Raw genomic sequence first — 19,702 nt, forward strand, 5'->3', positions numbered from 1 at the left:
TTATTAAACTTCATTTTTGCTTTCCATGATAAATAAAGAAAAAAAGGTAAATTGGATTTTGGGCTGTGTTTTTGACAGACAGGTGACTATGATAAACTGTAATCTTGCACATCCCGAAGGTCTGACCCACTCTGAGATGATTAAATGTCTTCATGGAGGCTAATTTATAACCTGCAGACAATTATCATGTGTGAATCAGTTGCTCTGAAAGTAAGTGACCCCACTTCTTTTTTAAATTATCCTCCTCACCTACAGTAACTCTGTTAGTGAGAGACTGAGTGAGTGAAAGAGTGGGACAGATCAGTAACTGTGTCAATTGCTGTGTAATAAAACTCATTAATGAGTGTCCAGACCACAGACTGACTGCCCTGGGAAAACACACAAACACACACACACAAAGAGAGAGAGAGAGAGAGAGAGAGAGAGAGAGCTCCAATTTCAAGCCTTTTTGTGCACAAGTGCAAATTATGGCCCTGATGTCAGTTCTGCATGCAAGGTAAGAGTTCACAATGTCATCATTTTGAAGAGTAAAAAGAAAAGATGTCAAAGTATTCTAAATATTCTTCTGGCCTACTTTCCAAAAAGTTAACCAGATGGATCCCGCTTGCTTTGCTCTGTCCTCTGCTTTTTGTCCTCTCTCTGACTGTCTGACATCATCAAGAAAAGCCTACACGGCTCGCCCTTTAATGGCATCACCGAATCAGAAGAAAGAGCATTTAGAAAAACCTAATTTGACATTGACCACCGTGGTGGTTGAGCAAATAATGACATCAAAAAGATTTGATACTCTACCCAAACCCGACTGGGCCCAATGAGTCAGGTTCTTCTCAGTTTCCCAACATTAGAGCTTTTTCATTTCTCTATGAATTCAAGTCTGACTTTCACTGTGCATGGCGCTCTGCTGCTCCGCCTCCAGAGTAATATTTATGTCCCGGAAAGTGTGGTGCACCTTACCAAATGTTATATACAAAAACGGCCCAAATTTAGGAATGGTCCAGTTTTTTCTAGAGTGTGCTCTGGTGCTCAAAGTGGCTGTTTACGAAGGCAACCTGAGGCACAAATGTCTGTTCCTGCACCGAAAAGACTTGAGTTGCATTTAGCTTGTATTAAATGTTGTAATATTATATATATTTTTAAAAATCAGTGGAAATTCGGGTTTTTAAATTGAGCTTGGGCCCAAAACTGTTGCTTTTGTTCAGGCTCAGGTCAGCTCGGGTTGGGCTTTGACAGAAACTATGTGGGTTCATATGGGGTCGGTTTTGTTTTGGCCTGATCAGAGCTCTAAAGAAGTTTAGGTTTGATGGTTGTGACAACAAAAGATCTGGTGCTTGAGACAGCTGTTCACATCCTGTCTCCTTCCAACAGTCAACTCTGATTTACACAATCTTCTCCAAACTTTAATCAGGTAGTTTTATTTGCCTTGATCTTCAATATGTTTACATGAATAACATTCATTTCAACGTTCAAGGGTTAAGAAGTCCATCTCTACAATGTATTGAAATGAATGGAATTCAGTGGCAACATAGAAAGTCAGTCTAAAAGAGCTGCGGTGTTCTTTCAATGGTTACAGTTGGAAAGTGTGATCTTTATATGAGTGTAAAAACACAAAACTAGTAACGTCTTTCAATATCTAACTGAGCGTCTGTGAGATGAAAAGCAGTTTGCATTTATCCATTTCATTGTTTAAGTGAAGTAAATTGTTGAGGGAATGTGAAAGACTCTCCAGAGCCAAAGCTTCATAAAGCAGCACTGGAATCTGAAAATCCAGCCCGAAGCATTCAAACATGCACGTACACATTTGCTCTCGCTTTGTCGGTCTCACATTCCCATTCACATACACACACGTGCACAGCAATTTACCCAATATCCTTCATCCCACCACACCAACAGTTAATCAGTCTTACAGGTTCCTGTGAGGACAAAAAGAAAGCGACAGAGAGGAGAAAAAAAATGTCGGGAGAGAAAAAGGGGGACAGCTGTAGGAAGCTGAGCACAAGAATGGCTGAGATAAGAAGCTTGTTGATACCAAGATGAAGCCTATTTGGATGAAAGAAGATGACAGTGTGTGTGTCGGTCAGTGTGGAAAATCCAGGCTGTGTTGGACCAAACACTCCACCAATTAAAGCCCATTTAGGCTGACAGAGGCTAATACCATCACAACAGAAATCCACCTCTGTCTCTCTCCCTCCATCTCCCCTCGAATGGCTTCAGTGCACACAGACACACAGACAAAGGACCGGAATGATGGAGGGGGAAATGGGTCAGAACCGATTCGGATCTTGAATGGCCACACTCGTGCCGTGACGCTGTCACTTCCTCCTGGCAGCAGCTTCTCCTCGGATGCATCCCACTTGTTCTGTCTTCTTTTTTCCTCTTCTGTTGCTGCTGTCTGTCTCTGTGCCAGTCCAGCTCCCTGCTGTGTCACTGTTACAGACTGAAAGGAAGAGCAAACTTTAAGCCCAGCTTTGAAAATGTGCATTTGGAACATTTTCTTGGAGGTTTTGCTTTAAATACCTGATCCCACCAGAAAAATGTCACGGTTATGTAACCGGCATGTTTTCTTTTTACTGCATATCTGATTCAGTAGCTTGATGACATGGAGCCTGTTTACACCTGGTATTGACTTGTGTTTTGGTGATCAAACACAAGTGGACAGTGAGACACATCGCTGCTCAGAAAAGTGTCTATCACGCTTCTCCAGCTTAACTCTTTTGTTCAGATTTTTTGTTACTGCCGACATCACTTATGGTATAAGTTCAAAGGGACCCTCGCACAGTTATCACGCTCACACTCTCACCAGCTGCTCGCTCACTAGCAACACTAGCGGCTGTGTGGTATAGCTTTTGTTATCGCTGAAGACAGAATTTAACACATCTCCTCCCATAGGGTAAGGATATGCAACACTTCGTCCAACTTGTTGTACAATGGATACAATTCAGAATGTTTGCGCTCGGTCACCAAAACAACCACTACTTTTTGCATTAATCATCAGTCAAGCGCTTGAGTCAAGTTTCCAAAGTGAATATACTAAAAGCATGTTGTCTCTGGCTGGTGATATTACATCCACCCTCACTCACACTCTGCTTTTGTCATCATGCAGAAGATTTAGAGTCCGACAGGCTCGACTGAACAGGTTTAGAAACTCATTTATTCCTCAGTCTGTCAACCTACGGCTTCTGAGTAGTTTGGGTCAAACACTGAGTGTAATAGCTAATGAGTGATATGTTGCACTGCTTCAACTCTTCATGGTGTTTTTTTGTGATTTGTAGAATTTTTTGTATGATTATGTTATTTTGTTCATTCTTGTCTTGTATTTTGTTGTTTTTATGTGTATTCGACATCCTGGGATGCAAGACAAATTTCAGAATTTTATTTTGACAAAAAAGCAAAATCAATAAATAAGTCAGTTCTTCTCGGGGACACGTCAGGACAAATTTAGACTACAAAAGGTAAGTGGTCAAATGCATCCCAGACCACGCAAGTTAGCCTAAGTGACCTGATCACACTGAATCTTGTGATCGGATCAATCAACGTGGAAGTTAGTACCAGGTGTAAACAGAGCCATAGAGACTACGCTTGCTAACCTGTGCTGGTAAATCAGAGTAGCTCTTCAAGCTTCTTTCTGCTTACTCTAGGCTGCGCTCTTTCCTGTCCCCTGGCATTTTGTCGTCATGATTTTGAATGATTTCATGCAAAAACAGTTGATAAAAATTAAAAGAAAAAGCTTACTGAGCTCTACAAGCTAGTTTTCTCTCGCTGATACAACAAGTTTACACAGTCAATAGACTTACAGTATTTACACTGTTGCCTCCTCTCATAACAATAGCCTTTGTGAAAAACTGAGACAATCCCAATTAAAACTGGTCCATTATGTATGTGTTTGCATGCATTACTCTCTGAAAGTTGAAAGTTGTAAATCCTGGCTTCTAAGAGATACTTCACCACCCAAACAAACATTTGTATATTTATTACTTACCCCATGTTATGTTGAATTTCTGAAGATAACAGTTTTTTCTTGCACGCCTCCATGGTGAATGAACGCGCTAATACTGGTCTCCACAGTAGCTTCCACGTGCTTAAGTCCCGCAACGCTTTGTGCTGCTCACTACTGCTGACGTCATGATCTTATTCTCTACTGTCACATTTTTGCAATGAAAATATTGTTCAATTGGATTTCATTTATTTGGTTTACTTAAGTGAGATTTAAAGGTATATTAACCCCTTGAAACCTGAGTGAATTGATTTGATTTCAAAGAAAACTATCTGAAATTTAGCCCCCAAAAAAGAAAAGAAAAAATGCAAAAAAAACCCTCCAAAACAAAACGAAAAATAAATAGAAAAAATACATAAAATAGCTTCAATAATAATAACAATTATAAATATAGTTTTCTGGAAATTAATTCCTATTTTCTGTTATTATCATCTCATAATTTCTCTCTCTTAAAACTAATTTTCTTTTTCTTTTTTTATTTTCTTTTCCTATTTATTTGCAGTTTGTCGGACATGCTCATTTCCTTTTTAGCAACAACAAACCATTTATTCAGGTTTCAAAGGTATAAATGCATGTAAAAGCATCTTAATGGAGTACAACAAAACTGATGCCATTGAAGGTTTGAAAGGGTTAACCCTCTGCCGTGATGCTTCTTGTCACTTCTTACATTTAAAAGCTAAACCAAGCTAAATATAGTGCTGTCCTTAAAATTCCTGGTGATAAAAGGAGTTAAATTAACTTTCTTTATACAGTCTCCTTCTTCTTTTTCTCCCACATAACTTTCCGAGTGGATTAGATATTTTATAGAGGTTATTTTTAACAGCCCAGGGAAAAGCTTGCTGTATCACTCTTTTATAACTTTAAAGTTTTCCAGTTCTTTTCAAAAAAGCAGACTGATGAATACAGTATGCATCACATTAAGAGTTGGTGATCTTGATCAGAAGCAGTACAGCAGTGTTTGCTACTTTTAATAAAATCAGCTCTACCACCCAAACTGCTGTCTTGTGGGAACGCTGAATACCACCAGTGGGAATAAAGTAAGATAAAAAAATAAAAGTCAGATTTGGGGAGGAGGGTTTTGGAGATATGAGCAGCAACAAAAAAAAGTGAGTGTTTACGAGACAGAGAGGCAGTAAAAGGTAATCCAGCAGGGGATAAAAACTTTTACGAGCAGGGTGGGGGTTAAGGGCTATCCCCGAATTTATTCACAAAACCGAGCACATAGTGGAAAAAAACCCTTTGTACGTATTTTCCTCCTCCAGCTCTCTCCAATCCAGCCAACATTAATTATTAAAGCTCTTGCCAGAAAAAGTCAGAATGGATTTCACCGTTAAACCCAGAGTAAGTCCGCGATTGGACACCTGCCAGAACCTATTGTGCGACGCATGAATGTTTGGTCATCAGCCAACTGGAGACTTATCCTGGATTACCATCTCAAATATGCTGGCATTTACCTATATGTAATGCTACCCCCCCGCCCACCACCCCAACCGTCTGTTCATCTCAGGCCACAAGGCTCTGAGAGAATGCTTTATTTAGGACTGTTTGGGAAAGTGGAAAACACAGGGCCCTTGTGCTGCGTGAACTCATAGTCATGAAGACAGAGAGCCAGCTTAACTGGAAAGGGCATATAGTAACTGCTGGACCTCCCACCAATCTGAATCAGATTTACTCTACAGTACATTAAAGACTGAACTGGAAAGCACTCGGAGAGCACATGCCTCCATAAATGCTGCACAAATTTCATTGCTTAAAAAGAGATAAATATTTTGCATACTACTACTACTACTGCATCTGAATCGTCTGAAATACACACAAGAGAGACAATCACGGGATTCGGTAATGTGGCAGCTGTTCATCGTGTATATGCATTAGTCTGTAAGGACCAAAATGTAAACTTTTGTCCCAACTGAAACAGAATATAATTAGTTTGAAATGCTTCAAATCAAATTCTTTAGATGCTATCGGATTGCTCAAAAATTAAGTTGTAGAAAGATACTGAGCTGCAGAAGACTGTTCACCTCCACACAAAAATCCCTCATCTTCACTGTCAGATCAGAAGGAGGAGGAGGAAAAGGGTTACAGGAGCTCTGTACAACATCAGACAGTCAGGGTCTGATTCAGATTGTCTGCACACGGCTCTCAACATGGATGTGGCTGAGCCGGCGGCTATCAGCTGACATAGCAAAAAGCATGAACTGTACTAACAACGGCAAAAGTGCCAACGGAGCGATGGTGTCAATAGGGAAGGAAAGTGGAGCATGGGTGTTACTCTTAAAGCCTGTAGAAACGTGGCTTGAAAAAGTAAGAATACACATTGTACATCAAAGCTGAGCATCTCATTAAGTATCTACAAAAATCAAAGTGAAAATAAACATTCCCAGCTACTAGAAAACCTAGTTCAAAACAGCTTATTTTGAGGATAACAGCATTTCTCAAGACTGTGTGGGTGTGGAGGGTCATATTTCGATAGAAACCTCCTTGTAACCACTTATGTCTCTCTCTCTTCTCCACCACAGCCATATTACGTGACATGGACCGGGATTAGCCACCCTATATTGCATATTAAGAAAGTTTTTGGTGATTTGGGTTCCCAGAGGCTTTAAATGATGATGCCATCCCAATATCAGCGGTAACTACACATGAGTGCAGTGCAGAGTGGCAGTGATTGGGACTCACACGGAACTCAAATGCACTAACATACATCTGTGGTCCAACTGTAAACTCAGATTACAGCACATTAAGAAGTAGCGTGGTTTCACTCTCTGCTCAGGACGCCATTACTCCACATAGTGGTTTGATCTAGTATTAATATGTACAGCGCCTTAAAATAAAAATAAAAAACCCTCAGTCACATTCTTTGGGAATGAAAGCTAAGTTTTTGCCAACTAAAATCCAAACACACACCTCCTCCTATAAAAACTGCTCTGCTGGCTACCAATGAGACAAGTGCGGTTTTATTTGACGGGTGGGGTTAGCTAATCCAAATTACATCTGATTTATGTAACTACCTTAGAGTGCAAGACAAGTTATCGAACAAGACTCTTACATTTACACAATGACGATGTAAGGACGCTGAAACTGACTATTTTTGACACGTATTTAGAGAAGAAGAGATAAATTAACAATTTACACAGGGACACAAGATTAAAACCTGGAAAATGTTATTTTCATTAAACTGTGTCTTTGAAAAATGATCTTAAAATTTCTGCATCTGCCCTTTGATCAGGATTTTAAAAAAAGACTTTTTGACCAGTGGCCTAAAGTTTAAAAAAAATACATATCCCAAGTCAAACAGGTCACATCCTTAGCAGACAAAATCAAGACTCAATCACATAGTGTAACAAAACTGCTAATTTCATAAATGCTCTGACACACTTACATTCAAAACCCAAAATGTGGTATCAAAGTAGGTGTCGGTGTAGGCATCAGCTTTAAAAGGCAAAATAAGTTTTGCACCATCACTTTCTGATGTATTAACAGCAGTAGGGCTGTAACTCACAATTATTTTCATTGTCAATTCATCTGGCAATTATTTCCTCAATTAATCAATTAGTTAGTGAAAAATCGGTGTTTGACATCCACAAATGTCTTGTTTTGTTTAATGATTATCAAATTAATTGACAATTAATGTAAAGGTTGATTACTAAGATCCAGAAAGCAGATAGGAACGCAAAAAGCCAGAAAGGTGTTGCCTCCCTAACTGATTGACCAGTTTAGTTCCAGCGTGGGTCTGCCAAAAAAGAAGCTGTGAGTTTTTTAGTGCACAACTCTTTCCATAAATGTTACATTAAAACATACCTTAATCACAACGATTTTCTGACAGGAAACCAAGCGTGTGATCAGGAGGGTGATTCTCTCAGCCGGCTGGAAAATTAGAAAAAGAAACAATTAATCAGTGACACTCTGTCCTTCAACAATGAGGCGCTGGTCCTACATGGCAGATCTCAGGTCTAACTGTGTGTGTGTGTGTGTGTGTGTGTGTGTGTGTGTGTGTGTGTGTGTGTGTGTGTGTGTGTGTGTGTGTGTGTGCGTGCGTGCGTGCGTGCGTGCGTGCGTGCGTGCGTGCGTGCGTGCATGAAGCTGGGCTGTGTAAAAAAGTGCACATGGTTAGTTGAGCAGAGCTAGACTGGAAACACTGAGAATTAACATTTAACATTAATAAATGCATTTATACTTCTATTATGTTGCATATATCACTCATCAAAAAATCAAATAATAATCAAATAAACCCTAAATATGAGAACGAACCAGAGGAATGTTCCAGGATATATTTCTACCCTCTTTTCTGAAGCTTGAGACAAAACATCACAGCACTGATACTGTCTGAGCACTTCCTGTACTGACTTCTGTGTGTTCAGATGACGGGTTCAGCACACTGCAAAGTAAAAGCAACAAGGCCCCAATGTGACAGCACTCCCACAACAGATCAACACTTTACTTCTGTTTAGGAGACTATCCTCCAAAAAAGAATGACAGAATTGTTCATGTAAGCCTCAGCTAGACAACATTAAAGTAATAATTCACAGCATTAACTCATATTTAACTGATCGCTGTTGCTGATTGATGCAACACAGTTAACTTTGATTTAACTCAGTCAAGTTAATACAACAGCAAACTGCCGTAACCTCAGATGCTCCCTCAACACACAGAAATAGTGGAAAACTTTTACAGGACCCAAATCAAGATGAGGGGCAGTCTTGCTTTACAAAAGAAAAGGAAACAAAACGCCTTCCACCAGTGGGAAAGGTGAGGCTCATCTGGACTTTTGGAGCTTAACAAGCCTTTTTGCACTTTTTGGCAGTGTTGCTGATTGTGAGTCACTCTATAAGCACTTCACAAAAGCTTGAACTTTTGTTAATCTAAACAACACTGAGTGAGATTTTGCTGGGAAACAAATGATCCGTTTAATTCAGCAGTGACACAGGTTTGTTTGGGATAAACAAGAAAAAACGGGTTAGTTTGCAAAGACATATACCGCCAGAATGGAAGAAAAGAGCAGCAACAACAGAAACTTAAACATCATCATTAGAAAACAGATGGAAAGAGACTGCCTTACCCCCTTTGTACAAAAAAACACTAATATCAGCTAACATCTGGCTTTTTAATGCAATGCTTACAATCAGCATTAACACCCGGGTCAAATGACTCCGCAGTAGATATATGTTTTTATCACCTCCAGCTCCGACTGGCATTAATGGGAACACAACACCCAAGTGAATGTGCTCAACTCCATAACCGGCAAGATGCAATGATGTGCCGTCACTAATTACCATGGAAACCTGGTAGCAGTAACTGACTCACAGCAGCAAATGTAACAGTAGTACCACATCTAGTAGTACCAGTATCGCAGTAGTAATCAAAGCAGCACAATCCTATTTCCCTCCCCTCTTTACACTTACAACAGGATGATTGCATTTTCATTCCAAGACATTTGGGCAGTGAAGTGATAACCAAACAGATCCAGTCTTCTTCTGAGTAGCTTCCAGGTGTGAATGTGTGTGATTGTTGAGCAGAATTTCTCCTTTCAGACATTTTTCATGCTCAGTTAATTTACCTTGGTTTAACTTTTATAAAAATCTCATGGCAAAAATCATAATAATGCATACAGCGTTGAATATTGATGGTGTCTTTCCAACTATAGTTTCACTTTTTATTTGAATGTGCTTGTTAACATGTCTATTCATACTTCTTACTGAGATCTGTGACATTTTAGAAGTCAGCAGAATGAGCAGTTATGTTGTTACTGGTGAGATACAGCATCTTTAAAAAAAAAAAAAATGAATGCAATAGACATTTCTTAAATTTGTTTGGATTTTAATTGTCTTGTAGCATGTCCTGAGCTTGGCTGTCTCCCACTTTCAGTCAGCTGCAGCAGAAGGTTAACACCTCTTCCCTTTTCCTCTTCCTCCAATTCTATTACCTCTCCCTCTGATGTTTGCCAATTGATTTATGTGATAAGGTGATGATCAACCTAACTGTGATCGAAACAGCTGGAACCGAGCTACAAAAAAACAAAAACACTCTTACATGGATTGACAAGGCTTGTCCAGCTGACAGCTGTTAGGGAACTATGACTGTCGAGTGTGAAAAGAGGCGCCGGAGGACTTTTTGACCAGTGGAACATTTGATTCAAACATTCGTCCTTCCCCAATTGTTCATCGTTTCAGTTGGGAGACCTTAATCTCCTCTGCGGAAATAATTGGGAGGCACCGAGTTAATTGTGTTTTCCAATGATGAATCATCAGGAAGTGTTGGTGAACCCGGTTGACCACACACACACTCAAATACATGCACAAGCTCATGCACACACACACACAGACACATAAAGAAGTGCACATGGACTAACTGTAGGCACAGCCTACATATTAACAAACACACCACCCTGTTGACATGAACATGAATACACACACACACACACACACACACACACACCCACACATAAGTACATGTACTTATGCACAGACTAAAATTCATTACACAGACCACACACACACACACACAGACACAAAAACACACACACACTCACAGAGACCATGTATGTGCATGTATGCATGTTCAGACACAAACGTAAGCACAGACACCCACTGTGGGTAAACTTTCTCTCTCCTCCTATCGTTCTCCGTTGCTCTATTTCGCTGCCATTTCAAAAAGATTAAGAGGCCAATTAGTAAAGCTCTCACGGCAGTTATTACCACGCTGGGAACTGGAGAGAGAAGAAATCCCCCTCTCTCCTCTTCCAAAAGAAGGATTTCTCCCCCATTGTCGCTGGTTTGAGAGCGAAGGATGTGGGGTGTATTTGGAGGGCTGCTGATGTGGTAATTTTGGCTCAGAAACAATGCTACGCTGTCTAAAGAGGGGTAATGGAGGGAAGTAGAGGAGGTCGTGTTTGCCTTGTGTGTGTGTGTGTGTGTGTGTGTGTCTGTGTGTTCACATGTGATACTCATGCTGCAGACACACAAACACACACACAGTGAGGTGACATCATGGCATCACTCTGAAGGCCACACTAGCTTCCAGATGAGGGAGGAAGCATCGTATTAACTCCAAATCAGGACACAGACGCTTTGTGTGATTGTAACGCGCAGCAGGACAGACAGAGTGGAACACATAGACAGGCATTTCTTGCATTTGTGTGTTTTAGTTACTGTGAAGGTTAAAACCCAACCTAAACACTAATTTGCCTGTGTACACACATCACATTTCATGTGAACACCATTACGTTACGTTGTTACAGGCAGCGTTTCTAACTGACGGTGTTCAGTGGTGTATCATACCGCAGTAGAAGGTGGCATTTGGGGTGGGTGTCTGACGCCAAAATCATTGACCAGCTGGCAGCACTTGAGGACTTGAGAACGGGTGTCTTATCTGTGATGCAATGAAAACATTTGCCATTTAAAAAAGGAGGGGAAAATGATTTCAATATGTTTTAGTGCCATTTTTAGAGTTTAAACTCTTGATATTATCTGGATAATATTGTGAATTCCAATCATTTTGTACAGAATATTTTACCTTATTTACTTCAGCAGGAAAACAGACATATGGCAAGGTGAAAATGGGCCGTCAGCACTGAGAGCCAGCTTGTTATGCAGGTATGTACGTACTGTCTACAAAACATCTTTGATCCACAAATGGATTTTTAATAAAGTATAAAGCTCACAGGCACTTCCCATTTTACACTGGAATGCTTTGTCTGACACAGTATTACTTTGACAGCATTTTTGGCAAAGTGAAGAAAACTGACACATACTTATGTGTGTTTTTGTGTCAATTATACAGTGTTATTACCAGCTTGCCAACACACCAATAGGTGATGGGGGGAAGACAAGAGATTCTCACTTGTGTTAAGACATGAAGTAGCCTGGCTCCACTCTCTTTTTCAACATCCCTCATTATTATTCTCTATATCTCTGCGGATAAGTCATTAAAAGTACTGGATAAGACTGAGACAAGTGCTCAACAAGCCCGAGCTGGAGGGGCTGAACATGAGTGGGTGGAGGGTGAACCGCAGAGGGAAAACGTATAAAAGCTGATGAGGCTTTGCCCTGGTATTAACAGGCACTACTTGCTGGTTTGTCTTATTAACCTGTCTGGTAGTGTTTGGCACCAGAGAGTTGTCCTTGTTTAAAGCTTGATGAGACTTAAAGGAATCCTACATTTAATAAGAAATGATTGAAAACAGAATACAGGGTTCCCACACACAGTCAAAGAATTTCAAAACTTTTCCATGACCTTTCAAAGCCCCTTTTTTTCTTGCCCAGTAATTTTCAAGAATCAAACTCTGTTAAAACATAATTTCAGCGTCTCACATGATGTGTTCACAGACCGTTGGGAATTTTAAAATTCCAACGATAATTTATGTTTTTACAGTGTCTGGCTGTGATAAATAGTGTCATTTTGGTGACTTTTAAAGAAAACATGTTTTTCAAATATTAAGAAAAAAAATCTTATTAAAAAATATTAGAAAATTTAGAACAATTTTTTTAAAAAGAAGAAAATAAATTGTCATTTTTTTCTTAAAGGAAACACGCCTTCCAAATGAAGAGAGAGAAATAGCGCTGGGAGAAATTAAGAAACTTTTCTGATGAACAAATAAACAAAAACAACTAAACACTGGGAACCCTGAAAATAGATCAGATTTTTTAATATGAACTGAATCCTTAGTAACCAATTTATGCAGATAGATCCTTTTTACTTTTGTTTTTCAACACTAGCCAATGAAACTGAGTCTTAAGGAACACTTAACCCTCAAAATAACCATTTGTTTATCACTCACACAGCATTACACTGAACTTTGTTTTTCCTCACATGCCTCCACTGAATTAAGAGCGTGAATAATTTAAAAATGATGAACATTCTCAATTAAAGTCACACTTTATCAAAAACATCCATTTACAAACTCTCACACAACACATTGCAGTATCATAGATGCAATTTATCCAGTTATATGCTCAGTACTTCACAGGCAGACAGCGCTATCTAATAGGGAACTGAGAGGAAGTCAAACTTATCTATGCTCTCTTTAAAACCAGCCTCCATGAACAAAAATAGTCATTTTACCTGTCTTAACATCTGTATCACTTCTTGGTATGGGAACCTCATGGTGCAGAACAAAAAATGTCTGTCCAACATTATCAAAGTAGCCAGTAAAATAATTGGCTTTCCTTGGCAGCTATTTATGACAGACAAGTTTTTCGCAAAGCGCCGTCAATCTTGATCAGCCTTGATCATCCACTCCTAGAAGAATTTACTCTTCTGCCTTCTGGGTGGAGATACAGGTTCCTCAGGGTTAAAGGCAACAGGATTAAAATTTTCTTTGTTCCATGTGCAATTAATGCACTGAATTTGAGTCTTGTTTTAACTTGAACGGTGATTTCAACAGGAAGACTGTATTATTTTTATTCTTTTATCCTTATGGTTGTAGTGTTATTGCTTTGATTGTATGTTATATCTATTTATCTATTTGTTTTAACTTTACTGCTAATCAATTTTCCCCTTGAGGGACAATTCAGATCTTGAACTGAACTGAGGTGCTGGTTTTAATTCTTGACTTTTGCGAATCAGAAATGTCTCTTGAAAACACAACACAAGTCACACAACAATTAATAAAAAAAATAATAAATTAAAAGGTAGTGGTGGACTAGCAGCTCTCATATTCAGCATGAAAATTGCTGTTTTTGTCAATAAAGTCTGTCTTTGAGAAGAGCATTGAATTTCAATAAGAATTTTCTCCATTTTTTAAATTTACATTCACCAGAGACATGCGAGAAAACAAGTTTTCTTCAGGAAATTAGTGTAACAGGGTAAGTAACTGATATTCGGGGATCGAGTTTTCCTTTAAAGCTGTTCTGGTCGATATTTTCATAGTAGAGATGTAGAAACAGAGGCTGCAAACACTGCTCCCATAAATATTTAATAAATTACCACCAAGGTGACAATTCAAGCTTCATGCTTTACATCAGACAATATTTTTACAGCAGATCAAATGCGTAATATGAAAGGGTTCCTTGTTGTGACGAACAAGAGGATTATGACCTGACTCTGCAGTTCCTCTTTGCAGAGAATTTCAGGATCTTATGACTCACTGTTTTGAATCACTCATTTTCAGCCACAGTAAGCAGCTGTTTTTATCAGTAAAAACTATGAACTAACTGTCCAGCACCAAAATGGCAAAGTCAGCAACCAGCTTATGAACATACTGGAGCAGCCAAAGCACCAAATGTTTCCATTAAGAGTGTGTGAATGGCAAAACAAAGCTAAAAGAAGAGTTAAATGTCTGCTCACACCACTGTGTGCTAACAAGGTCGTCATATCAACTTTATAGGGTGATAAGATGTTGTTGTACTTCTCCCAAAGTTGCCAAAAAATCCAATAAAGATTTAACAAATCACAATTCCTTGACTTTGGCATTTAATATAAATTCATGTATACTATTGTGGTAACAATACAGACAGCTTTTAAAAGTTCACGATACAGAATCACACAATAATTGACAAACATCTATATTAAGCTCTTCTGGAAAGGCTTCTGAGAAAATACCATGCAATATTATCAAATCTCGGTTTACCTCAAGATGTTATCATTTGGCCCTCTGATTAGACAAGTTCACCTTGAAATACTGATTAGATGTGATCCTGAAAAAACTATATGAACAGATGCAGGTGTGCTATGTTATTTTCATGTAAGTAAGAGAAGTTTTGATCACTGAAAACTTTCACGTTGTCCATCTCTACAACTGCACAGACTTCACACTCGCTCTCTCTCACACACACACGCACACACACACACACACCATGGCCTTGTCTCAGCAGCAGGGACTTCCTGTTCCTTCACTATGTTATGGCAGGGCACTTAGCAGGTCTAGGAAATCATGGTCGGCTGTTAACTATTAATAAATTCACGTGTGCGCGCGCACACACACACACACACACACACACCCCTGCACCCCCTGCCTGCTGAGATCATGTAATGAGATGATAGCGCCCCCCTGAGGAAAGACTCCCAGCAGAATGACTCAGTAGCTCCTTTATTTTAGTTGGTGGACATGTCATTTTTTTGTATGTCTATTCTGTCTGTTTATATTCTAGATGTACTAAAGAGAACAAGTTGTGCTCTTCCAGTGGTGACATTGTGATGAGGGTAAAAAAAAATGTATGGTTTAAAATTTGGGTTGTCAGTGAGGAAGTGATAAAAATACATGATACATGATAAAAGAATAAGGAAGTTTGTGTTTAGTTTTAGAGCTGCATGCTGTATTAAAATCTCAAATGTCAAATCAACAGTTCAATAAGTCCTCTCCGGTCCCTGCTCTATTTGCTCATGGATTTTACCACTGACTGACATTTTTCTTTATCTATTCCAAGTCTGATATAAACACTGTTAAGCGTCAACCTTCTGATTACGACCTAAGGACTACAACAGCCATGATGTTGGCAGAAGCTGGATGTGTGTTTGTGGGTGTCATCCTGTACATCTCAGGTATGAATAATTGCTCACAGTTTCTTGAATAAGGATACAAATAAATAAAGTTAATAAACTGAACTGTGAGATCATAGAATGTAAAATATCACAGCTAAACAAAACAAAAATCTTAAAAGATGATATGAGAGGCCTATGTCAGCTCTAAAGGTTATTGTTTCAAATGCCCTTAAATTTACAGTATAATAAATAGCATCATTACACGCTGGTTTAAATGCAGGGTTCCCACACATTTTTACTTATGAATTTTCATAACTTTTCCATAACTTTTCAACATTTGACTCAATTTCTATGACTTAATTAAAGTAGTTTAAAATGGATATGCCTTTATGGTGAAGCACTCTTACATTATTAAAACTGCATTAACTTCAAAACCATTTAATTAATAATAATTATCAAAAGATTTTCACTGTCTATTTTTGCTGAAAATTGCATGGGTCACATGGGAAAAAAATCAGTGAGACTCAATTTCTGTAGATCTGCCCTATCTGAGCAGCACTACTCAAGCTGTCAGTGTGACTGCTCTAACCTGGGAACATGTGCGCTGAAATAACATGGAAGTCTTAGTTTTGGTAAAAGAGAGAAACATGAATTCAGAAAGTAACATGGCAGTAGCGCCGCACACTGATACCATCATATACTGTATGAACCGGTGAAATTCAAAGAAGGTTTGCCAAAATAGATACTGACCAAGTCTACTTATGACACATAATTGCCAATAAAAATACCAAATTTCATTTCTTTTTGCCCAGATTCTGTCACATCGACATGCTTCAGTGTGACCCACACTAAAGGGAGGATGTGCTTTAATAAGCAGACAGCGTGCTCCATCACATATCCCAGAGGTCAAGTTTCAAAAAACATTTACAATACTCTCACCTCAGACATTTGTTCATTTTTCACAAAAGAAATCTACGTCAGAATTTGTCATTTATTTTTCTGTTAAACTGTCATATCTTTTTCTTCTGTTGTCTCATTTTTCACTTATTTCAGTACAAATTCTACACATCGTTTGTACAAATCACATTCTCAAATTAAAATTAGGTCATGTTTCTAACGGAAGTACAAGTACAAAGGAATTCTGCATCACCGACGTGTACCACCAGCTGTCCTGTGACCGACTCTAAACCTGCTTATAGGTTGGACCAGAAGAGTGAAACACACTCTAAAAGGCAACAGGTTTCAAAGACCCGGTCTGCAAAAAGCTTTTCCTGCGCTGTAGAGGGCCTCGAGGATGTGCTGTCTGCTGCTGAATTGCTGAATTGAGTATGAACCTTTTAATGTACTGCGTCTGTTCTAACTCATAAAATAGTACAATGGTGTCATAAATCTAGATACACAAGAGAAAATGAGAAATATCAAAATCTGAATAATGTGTGCAGCTCCATACTGTAGGGCTGGATGAAATAAACACTTGAAATGTCCGGTTTAGGGCAGTAGCCTAGAAAAAATTCATGTGTATCATCTTTTCATTAACCTAATTGATACAATATAGGAAATATACGCCCCCCAAAAAAATGTCAAGATTTTTGGATATAAAAAAACAGAGAATATGTTTTTCTGTTTCTGTCAGCATTAAATTATGCTTACTACTTGTGGCCACTAGATGTCCGTATTGACTGAGAGCTTCTCAAATCAGTCAGCAGAGTCAGTGAGAAAGAACAGGAGCAGTGTTTATGCCTCTAAAAACAGTCAAGTTGGACTTTCAGTTCACATACATGTCTGAAAAAAATGTAATGAATCATGCACATCATTGCAGCATCTGACCAAATATTTTCCCTTCTGTTTCTGAGAAATGGCATTGAGTTATGGAAAATAAAGTGTTTTTTCAGACTGTTATGACGTTGCAGTGAAATTGACCTTTTGGATATAACATATCATCACTTGATTACTTTATCCTATTAGACATTTGTGTGAAATTTTGTGTGAATTTGTGAGTTATGGCCAAAAACATGTTTTGTGAGATCACCATGACCTTGATCTTCAGTTCCTTGACCTTGATTATCAGTTCATCCAGATGCAGATGGCACCAGCATCATTGGTTTGTCTAAAAACAACACTGACTGACTGATCACAGCTTTTCATTTTGTGTTTTTCCTTAGTGGAATGTGCACATTAAGAGCTGACTTTTTGTGAAACCCAAAGCTATAGTACAAGTAAGTAGTATAGCTAGCAGAACTAGGGGACTTTTCAGGAGCATGTTTCCTGCATTTTAAAGCCTCTGGTGACCAAAAACTTTCTTAAAATGAAATTTAGGGTCTTAGACACATAATAAAAATTATCAGGAATTATCAGACATCTGCATCAATCCAAATATGAAATACTGTCATTTGATTTTTTTCAGTTTCCTGAAGCTTGGTTGATTTGGTCATGGTTATCCCCGATCCATATCATGTAACATGGATAAAGCCAATCAAAAGTTTAAAGGCTGATGTCAGTGATGAAGTGAAATGTATTATTCTGAGAATCGTCTGATTCTGAAAGTTCAGAGGGTGCGTTTGGAAACACTCACTCTAAGTGATGGAGTGCACTCTGGCACAAACTGTTTGGAAATTAGGAGCCCTGTTAGAAGGAACCATTTAGTTATCCAGAGCAACGCAGTCTGGGCACTGTATCTGGGAAGAAGATGCAGCAGAGTGCCAAACGCAGTGAATGTGTGATGAACTTAACCGTTAATTAACCTGTTAACTAACCTGTTAGTTAACCTGTTAACTAACCTGTTAGTTAACCTGTTAACTAACCTGTTAGTTAACCTGTTAACTAACCTGTTAGTTAACCTGTTAACTAACCTGTTAGTTAACCTGTTAACTAACCTGTTAGTTAACCTGTTAACTAACCTGTTAGTTAACCTGTTAACTAACCTGTTAGTTAACCTGTTAACTAACCTGTTAGTTAACCTGTTAACTAACCTGTTAGTTAACCTGTTAACTAACCTGTTAGTTAACCTGTTAACTAACCTGTTAGTTAACCTGTTAATTCATGGAGAAATAAAACCCTCCATAGCTACGAACAACTCTCATTTTAGTGTAGAGTATAATTTACAAATTCGCCAGTGTCAGAGGGCTCAAACAGATAGGGCTGTACCACGCCGACTCATCTTTGTCACGTGGCCGTCGTGGAGATGCGAGACAGTTGACAAAGGTGAGATCCAAAGAGGTGTCAATCAAAACGTGATCTGCCAGGCCCACACAGTCTGGAGAAATGCCGTTCTCCTCAAAATCAGTTGTTTTGAACTAGGTTTCATAATAGTTTTGAACATGTGTTTTTACTCAGATTTTTGTAGATACTTAACGAGAAACTCAACTTTAACATAATATGTGCATTCTTTTTTAAGCCATGTTTCCAGAGGTTTAAGGCTGTTTTAAGGCTGAATTTAACTGCCCTTTAAACTTCATTAATTTACCCTTCAAAACAGGCAGAACAGAAATAGTTCAGATGAGTCACTTTTGAAAGTCATGGATCAGTTTCTTTTTAGGGGACTGACAAATTAGCTATTTGATGTGTAGGCAAGCTGTCAAGGACATGTTGTTTATGTTTTTATGTTAAATTATCTTTCGGGCCTGAGAGTGAGAGAGCATCCTGCAGACGTGACAGAGGGTCAGACAGTCACTCTGCGCTGCATTACAAGCTGTCCTCTGCCTCTCAACACAACCTACATCTGGCACTTGAACAGTCAACCTTTGGCCGCGCCAGGAAAGCACAACATAACAATGATAATCCCTCAAGTTAGCAGTCGGCATGCAGGAAACTACTCCTGTGCCATCAAAGGTGGCATTAAATCTGATGAAAAAACTCTCACAGTCAAAATGATTAAAGGAAAACAGAAGTCAGCAGCAGTAGACGCAAGCGTCACTGTTCTCCTCCTGATTATCCTACTTGTTGTTGTCTTCTTTTGGTTTAGGAGAGCAACACTGTACTGTGCTGCACATAAATTAGATTCAGTTGTTATTCTGAAATCGCTTGTTCATTATATCCATCCATTCACTAACCAAAAAGAAAAGGACTCCAGGCCAATCGCCTAATACTGATGCAGTGGGCAACACAGAGCAGGTAACACTCGGAAATTTCAATAAAGCTCTTGCACAACATGAGTGAGTGAGTACAATTAAAGTGAGTGCAGTAGACTGGATTTTTGGCCTGTTCTCAAAGCATTACACATCATTACCCTCATCTATCATGCTTCCCTTCAGATGGACTGATTCCTCAAGTGACACAAAATATCCATCTATTGAC

The 19,702-nt window shown here is 38.9% G+C and overlaps 1 protein-coding gene across 3 annotated transcripts in view; it reads right to left on the reverse strand.

Annotated features, from left to right (window-relative positions):
* Positions 1-785: 785 nt before the first annotated feature.
* Positions 786-19,702, reverse strand: part of LOC148190046 (uncharacterized) — a 36,891-nt gene continuing 17,974 nt past the window's right edge. For 2 of the 3 annotated variants that reach the window (XR_015775859.1, XR_015775857.1), the window contains exons 3-4: positions 7,793-7,858; positions 5,868-7,724 (exon numbers count right to left, since the gene is read on the reverse strand). Coding sequence is in view for 1 of the 3 variants with exons in the window: in XM_088074408.1 (XP_087930534.1) it covers positions 2,120-2,434; positions 7,793-7,858 (381 nt within the window). In the remaining 2 variants the exon portion in view is untranslated. Of the gene's footprint in view, positions 2,435-5,867; positions 7,725-7,792; positions 7,859-19,702 lie in introns of those variants that run through there. The other variant, XM_088074408.1, reaches the window with a different exon arrangement.

The sequence above is a fragment of the Plectropomus leopardus genome, chromosome 3 (assembly GCF_026936395.1).
Source record: "Plectropomus leopardus strain MGB_pleo_1.0 chromosome 3, ASM2693639v1, whole genome shotgun sequence".
Classification (NCBI taxonomy): domain Eukaryota; kingdom Metazoa; phylum Chordata; class Actinopteri; order Perciformes; family Serranidae; genus Plectropomus; species Plectropomus leopardus.